We start from the raw sequence: 10,558 nt of genomic DNA, 5'->3' as shown, positions 1-10,558 counted from the left end.
CAAACCCAGATACAAGTAAGCCAAACTGGTTGTCAAAATGGCCACACTCACCATGATCCAATGAGGGTAACCAATCTGATAAGTATGGTGATTGTCCCCCATTCCAGGACCTTTGGGGATAGTATGGTAATGGCTGATTGTATGTTGGATATGCTGGCTGATAGGAAGGAAATGGGCCTGGACCCATCACTCCAGGGTGAGGAACTGGAGGAATGGGCTGTGGAATATAACCAGGGGGTGGATATGGTCCAGGAAGGCCATAATATCCACCAGGGTAGCATGAGAATGGCATGGGGGCCAAGGGTGGGTTCATTGGGTGGGTGGGACCAGGATGCCCATAATAATTTGGGTCCAGACCAGGGTTTGGGGGTTGCAGGGCAATTGTATTTGGCCTCTTGACAGGTGGTGCAACAGCGGATTCCCCTGAATTCTTTTGTTTACACAGTGGTGGTTCCTTAGCCAGCTTCATTACCATTGATAGGGGTGGCTGTTGAATTGAGCGCAAATTTTGGGCCTTCCATAATGTTGTACACCACTGTAAGGTGGGTACTTGCTAATAGGGCGGGTGCTTGGGGCCGTACTACTACAGACAATGCTTATGTAATCTACTCAAGGGGCTATACTACTGTTGCTTAAGGCAATCTACTGCTATCTACTACTGACAGAGGGGCCTTAGGCCTGGAGGTGTGGTAGGTTAGGTAAGAGGGGATAAGTGGCTGTCCTACTTGGGGGCCAGCTACTTAGCTGGCTGGGTACCTCCTCTAATGAATAAGAGACAAGGTAAAATCAACTTGGGATCTCCAAGCAATTCTCCTGCAGTATATATAGACAACTGGTAACTATTTACATGGTCTGTGCTTGTGAGAAAGGAAGAGTCCATGTGAAAACAGAAGCGTGTGGTGGGCTGCGCAGAAGCATGGATTTCTCCTAAGCGCCCTTGGCACAGCATCTTGGCATGGCATCTTGGCATAATAAGCGCCAAGATCATGTGGTTGAAAAACAAAAGGTAAAGAGTTCGGAAAAAATAGTAAAAGTATCAGAAAATTCAGGTGGTTCTAGTGGTATAAGTTAAGGGAGTGTAACACATAACCATCAGCATTTACATGTAAAAATAGAACAATAATACTTACAGCAAAATCTGACCATAGATCAATGTGTTCTGTGTCAAGTGGCTTGTGCTCTGGTTGAGCACCAGGGCGTGGGATAATCACACAAGGTACCCCACATTCTTCACATGCACCTCTCATAATCTCATCATGAGCATGCTGGATATGCATTGAGAGGCTCTCTGGCTTTGGCTCTTTCCTGCTAGGATCCTTACTCTTAGCCTAGAGTAAAAATGAGTAGATATATAATTATACTTGATATTCCCAAACCTACATTCCCAGTACTATAGTACCCTATTATAGGGGTCTGGCTCAAGGGGGGGTTGAGCAGAACCTTAAATCAAATCGCGTTTTTCCGCCCAAACCTATTAGATTACCTGCCCTGAAAATGAAATTTCACTAGTAAACCACGTGATTCCGCATCTACCCATATACCTATCAAGGCAGTTTGAAATCATTTATTAAAATTCATGTTTTCAATATTTCACATAAAATTGCAGTCATGTGCAAGGACCTATTAGCTAAGCGGCCCTGAAAATGAAATTCTACTAGTAAACCACGTGATTCTGCGTCAATCCATATACATATCATGCCAATTTGAAAACATCGATTAAATTTGTGTACTAATGGCCAAACAGAGCATGCACCTTCCATTTTTGGAGGTTGAGACTACCATAAATGGAAAGAGGGGGTTTGATTACCCCATAAAGTGCAGTTTCAAGGATAAATATAGCATGTGGGAGGAGAAAATGAGAAATGAAGTAAATTTAGTGCATTTTGGTGAAGTGGGCCAGTTTTGAAAAATGGACTAAATTTAGTCCATTTTTTGTTTGGCCCTTGGTGAAAAGTCGGCCAGCGTAAACAAAGCAAGAATGGACTAAATTTAGTCCATTTCTCAAAACTGGCCCACTTCACCAAAATGCACTAAATTTACTTCATTTCTCATTTTCTCCTCCCACATGCTATATTTATCCTTGAAACTGCACTTTATGGGGTAATCAAACCCCCTCTTTCCATTTATGGTAGTCTCAGCCTCCAAAAATGGAAGGTGCATGCTCTGTTTGGCCATTAGTACACAAATTTGATCAATGTTTTCAAAGTGCCATGATATGTATATGGATTGACGCAGAATCACGTGGTTTATCAGTAGAATTTCATTTTCAGGGTTGCTTAGCTAATAGCCCAGAAATCACAACCTGTCAGAATCACGTGATATATATACCAATCGATAGCAAATGCATTGGTTTCCTATCAGAATTTCAATTTCAGGGTTGACTAGTCATTAGCATTCTCTCTGATGGTGCCATTACTGCTGGTGTCTCCAAAACTTGTTATACAACAAGGAAAATACAACCAGCTGGGACCAAATCTGCTTGACCACTGAGCCATAGAGCCCTAATAATCCTCTACAGACAACCCATGATCACACCTTCAGCCCCCAATTTGGGCTTTGGCCAGCATGTAACCACTTGTACCAGGTTTAGACCATGTGTGTTGTAGACACACATATATCAAGGGAATTAATTCCTATTTTCTCAAATTTAAACAAAGTCAAACAAACAACATTTTCAATCACGTGATCTTGGCGCTTATATCATATGCTAAGCACCAAGCCACGTCCCCATCCATGCTTACTCAGCACACATAGCCACCTCCACCTATGACATCATCATGACATGTCAGTGACACATATGCATGAGTAAGGCCAACTGCAGAATGGGGTTCTTATCTGATACGGTATTGCATATTGTACATTTGTAAATAGTTCTCCCCTGTAATATATAAGGAGGCCAACCAACCATGGTAACACCCAGGTCAATTACCTCTTGTTGCATCACCCCATTGTACAAGGACCTTAGGTCCAGTAACTACTTAGCCTACTAGTCTACACTGCCTTAAGCAGCTTCTTGATTGTACTTAACTAGCTTGCCATTGCCCTTACAGGCTTGGTTGCCATAGTATAGTTGGTTGTTGTTGTAGGTAGCTTACTTGTTGCCTTAAGCAACATTTACATAGTTCTATACAGCTGTAAGCGCCCGCCTCCTTGATGCCCCTTAAAGGACATCTAGGACACTAGGTAATCAACCTTAAGTTGGTTGCAAACCATGCCCAACAGCACACCCACACTTAGCTCAACAACAAGAAGGCCCCTAGTACTAGCACAAGGGAAATCAGGTGATTGGGATTGCCTTTTGCTGTCAATAATCAAACCAGTGTTGTCCCCACCTAGTACCAAATTGCTATAAGGCTAACAGGTTCTAATTGTCTGCATACCACTGGTTGCTGCACCTTTTGTCAGCAACCCTAGACAGCCAATCCACCTGCTTGCAGAAGCACTGCCCCGTATCACGCCTGTCCACAGCAGTTGATCAGGGTAAGAACTGTCCAATGCTAGGCCGGTTGAGGCAAGGGTTTAGTGTACACATACAATAAAGCGCTCATAAGTCCTGATACAGGCACCTACTAGTCCCCCTCCCACCATCCACCATTCTCTCTTGCACCCCCATGCGCTCTTCTTTGCAGGCCTCTTCACACGCTGGCCACTCTTACCCCCAATCTACCATGGCAACCTGTTCCAGGACAGCCTCTCAAGCCCAATCCCCTTTCAATCAGGGATACATGGAATCCCAGATTCTGCCAACCACCTCTGTCAAACTTGGCAAGGTATCCCTAGAGCATGTCACACACCTCCTCCTTGGCCTCCTTGGCCATGTCAAACGGCTTGAAAGGGAAATTGCTGAAATCAAGGAAGCAGGGGTTGAAACCTGTACCAATGTTGAAAACATTTCCCAAACAGTCAATGTTGTCAAGGATGGGCTTAGAAGCCTCCAACTCCATGGGTGTCATAACCTCCTAAACATATACCATTAGAATTGCCCAAATCTTCTATTATTTTTAGTATTTTTTACGGACTTAATATCTCTTGTTTTTCGATCACGTGATCTCGGCGCTTATTATGCCAAGATGCCGCGCTGAGATGCCGTGCCAAGGGCGCTTAGGAGAAATCCACGCTTCTGCGCAGTCCGCAACACGCTTCTCTTTTCACATGTAGGCTTCTATTCACACACGCACAGACCACATGTAGTTAGTAGTATTGTCTATATATACAGCAGGAAAATTGCTTGGAGACCCCAAGTTGATTTTACCTTGTCTCTTACTCATTAGAGAAGGTATCCAGCCAGCTAAGTAGCCGGCCCCTAAGTAGTTCACAGACGCTCACCACCCCCTTCACCTACCACACCTCCCAGGCCTCAGGCCCCTTTGTTGCCAATAGTTAGAAGTAGAGCGCCTTAGGCGTTATTAGTATAGCCTTAGATAGTTGTCTTACATAAGCCAGTGTAGTAGTACGGCCTTAAGCGCCCGTTCCCATTAGCGTGTACCCACCTTACAGTGGTGTACAACAATGGGCCTCAAACACCAGAAGGCCCCCAGCCAAAAACCATGGAAGAAATGCCAAGGCTATTGGATTGGCTAGTGGGCCATCCATCTGGCCTAAAAATATCAGAAAAATCAGGCAGTTCTAATGGTATATGTTAAGGGAGTGTAACACCTATTTTCTTGAGACAGATGCATCCAGTGCTGCATTGGGATCCATACTCAGCCAACAACAGGAAGATGGTTGCTTACACCCACTAGGACTTTTGTCAGAATCATTCAAAGGTGCCAAACAGAACTACAACACCCACAACAAGGAACTACTGGCAATCATCTGCTCATTTGAATACTGGCAAATCTTCCTGGAAAGGACCCTGCACCCCATCACTGTGTTCACCAATCATTGCAACCTGGAATATTGGAAGGAATCCTGAACATTCAACCGTTGCCATGCTAGATGGCACCTGTTATTAGCTGGATATAACTTCCAAATTGTGTACAGACCCGGCAAGCAATCAGGGAAACTGGACGCACTCTCCCAACAATCAGACCACATCAATATTCCACCGGAACCCCAGTCCATGTTACCAGACCCAGTATTTGCCAACATTGCCTTAGTCACACCAGAAAAGGAGCTGCAGTGCCAGATTGAGTCATCCCTGGACCAAGACAAGTCCCTAGAGGAAATCCTTCAGTTCTTACAAAACAAGTCCAGAGCACCACCATCAATCAAAAGAGCTTTCAGGGACTACAAAATGGAAGCCAGCTTGCTATTCTACCAAGGACAAATTGTGGTCCCCAACATAGGCATGCTAAGGACAGACCTTCTCCAAATCTTCCATGATAGCCCCCTGGCAGGACATCCAGGAAGGCAGCAAACATTGGAACTAGTATCCCAAAACTACTACTGGCCCAGAATTTGCACCAACACCTACTGGCACATGGACTCCTGCAAAACATGCCAATGTATCTGCAATCCCAAGTACGCCTCCATCCCTCCCCAACCACTTGAGCTCCCATCTAGACCATGGCAACATGTCTCCTACAACATGATAGTAGACTTGCCCAAGGACAGTAACAGCAACTCCATCCTAGTCATTGTGGATAGCTTTACCAAATACATGGTCTTAGTTGAGTGCTCAAAGAAGCTCAAGGCCCCTGAATTGGCCAACCTGTTCTTGAGGCACGTATGGAAGCAATATGGAATGCTGGAAAAGACAGTTTCAGACCATGGAAGGGTATTCAATAACAAATTCCTCAAGGCCCTGTACCAATGCTTGGGAATAGACCCTCATTTCTCATCCACCTACCACCCACAAAGCAATGAGCAGACCAAACAAGTAAATCCCATGGTTGAGCACTTCCTACAAGCCTATTCTAGCATCAACCAAAAGGACTGGGTGAAATGGCTACCCATGGTGGAATTTGCATACAATAATGCAGTCCACAGTTCCACAGGCAGATCCCCCTTCAAGGCACTATACAGATGGGAGCCAGCCCTCACCCCTGGCAACGTCCCCACTGATGTACCAGAAGCAGACAAACTGGCAACGCAAATGGAAGTGTTATGGATATGACATTTCTTCAATAATCTGTACTTATTTTATTAATTTCACTAGTAATCCTACAGTAAACAAATGAGATAAAGATGCGAACTAAGGTTTTCAAGGTCCCTCTATCCAATAGTGACCTTTACAAAACCTACAAACCTCTGGAATACCCTTAATATGCGATGCCTTTTGCATATATGCTGTTTTCTCACTCATTTAAATATATATAAATTCAGCTGAGTAGATAAACAGTAACAAGTAATATTTCTCTTGTTTGTAGTATTTATTATTCAAGATTCTATCTTGTGGCTACACACAGAAATATTCAGGGTCCCCCCTGTTGCATAGGCAAGTGCTCCGGCGCTTAATCAGCCCTTAAGCGCCGATGCACTAAATGCGCCTTTTCTCCATCACCCGGGCATCCCACACTGCCGAATTGCTTGCGCTTAGGTGCGCATGTTTGTGCGCTCCAGAACGCTGGGTCAAACTCCCAAAACGGACAACATTTGGCAGAGTTATGCCCCATTTACTGTAAGTACCCAATGCAGAGGTATCCTACCTTTGGGACTGTTTACTCCAAGGATGAAACACTTAGCCTTGGGACATCTAAGGACCCACACAGGTAAATACTGCCTTGGGGCAAATATTAGGATTTGTTGTTTGTTTACTATGTACCAAAGTATTGGCTCCCTCAAGTGTTTCAGTTGCCACATGTACCTCCTGTACCCCCTCTTGGTATCAATCATGTATATACTTGTTTGTGCACCTTCTCAGGGTATAAAAGGACCCTGTGAAGACGCTTCTAATGCATCCTACTTTTATCCTACTTTTATCCCACTTTTACTCTTATATATTGACATATACACACAAGCCTTTAACAGCTTATCTGCGCATTTACTTTAGTGATTGACTCACTGTAAATAGCATAGGAGGTTATTCAGCGCACTAAGACCATAGGCCAGTCCCAACAGACACAGGGTAACCTATTAGTGTACTTACTGCAACCCTGTGCCCCTTGACTGTCACAGTTGTTGAGTTCAACATTGAGTATAGTGCAACAATACTGTAAGGATTGTTGTGATTGAGTGATAGTGTTTCAATCCACCATACCCCCTATATTGTAGATAGCCTTATCTATAATATCTCATAAATCCTAGATATATTTTAGGTAAACCCCATAAGTCTTAAGTCTTACTTAAGCATCTATAAGTCCTATACTTATTAGGCAAACCCTATAAATCCTGTACATTAGTCAGGTAACCCTCTTACTTAAGGTACTATTCCAGAGACCTTAAGTATACATACCCTTAGTCACTTAGGCTTAAGTAACATTAGTCTAAGGTACTATACATAACCAACCACCTGCACTTCATAGTTGGTAGAGTATTTGTTAGGAGTTGTTATTCCTGATAACCTAGCCTATATTGTGCATATATTCTGATTCTTAATACTAGTTCTTAGTTACTCCCATATACATTTTGTATATAGTAATTCTTTCTTACTCCTGTACTTACACAACTCTTAACATTGGGACAATTGGTTATCCTTGACATGTCTTCAGTTAAGCACCTTGTTGGGCAAGTTTATACAACAGGCATCAAGCGCTTGGGAGAATGGTACATAATTGACTGTTCTTTGGGCGTTTGTGAAACTGCCTTTTGCCTGGCTGAACAAGTGTATGAGGATGAAGACTAAATTACATGTATTTATTTCTATCATTATTGATACTTATTTACATGATTCATCAGGTAAATTGAGATGTGAATATGCACATCTAAAGTTTACATGCGTGAGCAGGTGCCCTCATGGAGCATGTAAATTGACAAACCTACAGGTAAATTTTAGCTGGATATTTTACTTACCTGCTGCAGCTAAAAAAAACTTTACCTACACAATCAGGTATGTTTAGCTGTTTTGCTTTTCACTGTGGAGCTTGTTCTTGTTGCTCTTCAATCTCTCTGTGTTGACAGATTGCCTTGGCTACCATATTCCTAACGGCATCAGCCATTGTATATATGCGTAAATAATGAGTGAGCAAAAAACGCACAAGCAAGCATGGAAGTTGGGAGGGTGGAGGGACAGTCAAGGTTGAACACTGTTGTTAGACAAACATTGTTTTCTTAGGTTGAACAGGGTTTTGTCTGAAAGGGATGTTGGGATGGGGCAGTGGCTGAGGGCAGGCGGTCTTTCCAGGTTCAAACCTCTTTGTGAATTTCAACTTGCAAAATCCTGTCACTCAAGGGAAAGCTCAATGTATGCAGTGACTTTGACTCTTGGCTGTCTCTTAATTGGTGCCCCCTTAATGGATAAGCAATGGCCACAGCTCAAAGGCTTTCATAGAGGAATTATTGTGTCATAACCCATATCTGGAGGGGTTATTACCATATATATCCACTGTCAAAGATATATAGTATATATGATGCACAGTGATATATTAATAATATAAGTTGCTGGGGGACGTTGCACTCCCCCCGCCCCCCTAGCCGCGGGCCAATGTTAAGGGAGCCCGCGGGCAAGGTCTGAATAATATATTATTATAGGAGAGATTATGTCATCCCCCCCCCACCTCAAATCCGTAGTAGTTTAGTATAGTATTTGATAAAGGACTGGAGGGGGGGAGGTCATGTGACCTGGACTTAGAGAATATCACTAAGTCCAGCCATGTTGACCATAAGTCTCTTATATGTGGGAACCTGGAGGTTCCAAGTGCATATGTGCAAGTATATGCGTGCTTGCGGTCATGTTGGTTTGCAACATGAGTGTGTTGGAGGCTTGACAAGGTCAGGACTCATGGAAAGAATGGAGTGGGTCATGACATATTGTAACAAGATACTCTACCTTGTGAACTCCCAAGGTGACACGTTTTGACCCCTATTAAAGTAATAATATCTTTTGTCCAGAGGACTCCATGCAGTTTCCCATCCTTCTGGTAAGATTGCTATATTTTCATTGGTAATTCAAGCTTGTTTGCAAAAACCAAAAGAAAATTCAAGAAAAAACTTATGTGCAAATGGCTGTCCTTCTAATGCAACCTGCTGGCCTTCTAACGCAACTGGCTCTAGTTGATCCAGTTGCTCATTATTTAATACTCCCTGCATGGCTATTCCTGGTGCTGGGTCTGGCTGTGGGTCAGGTTCACGTGAAGTGCCAGGCGCATGGGAGTTAGCAGGGGGTCTGCCACGTCTCCCTCTTGTTTTTCTACCACAACCTCTTGTATGTGCTATACCAAGGCCAGTTGAGGCGTTTTGGGGTGTCTCAGATGCAAGAAGTTTCTCTGCTGAGTTTATAAGTGTGAGGTAAAGTCTTTAGTATAAACAAGTTATTACTCACCCACATCAGCCTTCTTCTGATTCTTCTTGTCATTTTGGGCCTGCAGAAATAGTACTCCTGCATGACAAGCCTGCTCCCTAGAAGCCTTGGGGAAAAAGAGAGGGATGACCATGCCATTGGAGCAGATGAGGTTGTGGATGAATAATGCATTTGTCATGGAGTGTATGTTGACAACGTAGTGAACCGTGTCCTTGTGGTTTGTTGTAGCCTGCATGAGCAAAGTACTCAACCGCTCTTGCTGGACTGTCCTCAGAGTGGTATCATTGCAGCCCATATTCCAGCATTGGTCCTGGAGATTTATATGACATATGATGTTCTACTGTAATAAGTTATTTAAGCACAACATGTAGATAAAAATTGCAGTACTTACATGTCCATACACCACCTTGAATGAGTCTTGGCGTATAACCAAAGGCATATGTAGTAAATGGTCAAGTTCTTGTGGCCAACTAAATGGATTGACAATCACAAAAGAGGTACCATTGGTACCAATAGTAATTGCAATCCTTACAACTCAACCAAGGCAGAGCTGTTCCCCATTGTGGTAGATAACATTGCTGCCCTTGCACACTACATTGCCATGACAAGCAATAATGGACTCTGTCAAGCTCAATAGCAGAGATTCCAGTTCAATACTTGGGCATGGCGCACAGGGTCCAAGTGTGTTGGCCCAAGTCAAAGACTTGAAGTGCTTCAGGTTTGCAAGAACCTTCAATGAGCCTACATGGGATCAGAAATAAACACAAGTACAGAAAAAGTCAACTAACCTGCAATTGCATGTTGATTGGGTCTAAGTCCCAGTATGGAAAGGTTCTTGGGGTGGCGCTCAAGATAGTCAAGAATGGCTGGCTCAGCTCAACAAAACTTTCTGGTGTATGAGTTGAGCCACCAGCCACCCATAGCTACATGTTAAACTGCATCCATCTCAGCCATTTTTGTTGCAGTATCAAGACTTGGGGCCAATTGGTTGCTGAGTACAGAGCACATCCAGAAAACTGAGTTGAACAACTCATAACGTTCCAAATCTGGTCCAAGGAGCGGTCCAAACCAACAAGCAAACATGGGTGCATGCGTGAGGATATGGAGCTTAGTCTTCTGAATCAGTGTGCGTGGGTCAATGAGCATAACCGCATGAAGAAAATCCTTGATTGCATTGTCTAACTCAGCCTGTATGCGTGATTTCAGCACCCAACTAAA

At 43.5% G+C, this 10,558-nt stretch overlaps 3 protein-coding genes across 3 annotated transcripts; 2 read left to right on the top strand and 1 right to left on the bottom strand.

The window, feature by feature from the left end:
• Positions 1–3,611: 3,611 nt before the first annotated feature.
• On the top strand, positions 3,612–3,977 carry RhiXN_11859 (uncharacterized protein; the record flags this gene model as incomplete). The annotated part of the gene is made up of 1 exon (XM_043331674.1): positions 3,612–3,977. One exon carries the CDS (start codon positions 3,612–3,614, stop codon positions 3,975–3,977), a length of 366 nt encoding a protein of 121 aa, XP_043186435.1.
• A 570-nt stretch (positions 3,978–4,547) lies between these two features.
• Positions 4,548–6,058, top strand: RhiXN_11858 (Retrotransposable element Tf2 protein; the record flags this gene model as incomplete). The annotated part of the gene is made up of 3 exons (XM_043331673.1): positions 4,548–4,623; positions 4,674–4,872; positions 4,939–6,058. 3 exons carry the CDS (start codon positions 4,548–4,550, stop codon positions 6,056–6,058), a joined length of 1,395 nt encoding a protein of 464 aa, XP_043186434.1.
• Positions 6,059–8,988: 2,930 nt separating this feature from the next.
• RhiXN_11857 (glutamate receptor 3,4) lies at positions 8,989–9,779 on the bottom strand (the record flags this gene model as incomplete). The annotated part of the gene is made up of 3 exons (XM_043331672.1): positions 8,989–9,308; positions 9,362–9,677; positions 9,732–9,779. 3 exons carry the CDS (start codon positions 9,777–9,779, stop codon positions 8,989–8,991), a joined length of 684 nt encoding a protein of 227 aa, XP_043186433.1.
• Positions 9,780–10,558: the final 779 nt, after the last annotated feature.

The sequence above is a fragment of the Rhizoctonia solani genome, chromosome 15, assembly GCF_016906535.1.
Source record: "Rhizoctonia solani chromosome 15, complete sequence".
Classification (NCBI taxonomy): Eukaryota; Fungi; Basidiomycota; class Agaricomycetes; order Cantharellales; family Ceratobasidiaceae; genus Rhizoctonia; species Rhizoctonia solani.
This window is presented reverse-complemented; position numbering and strand designations above follow the sequence as displayed.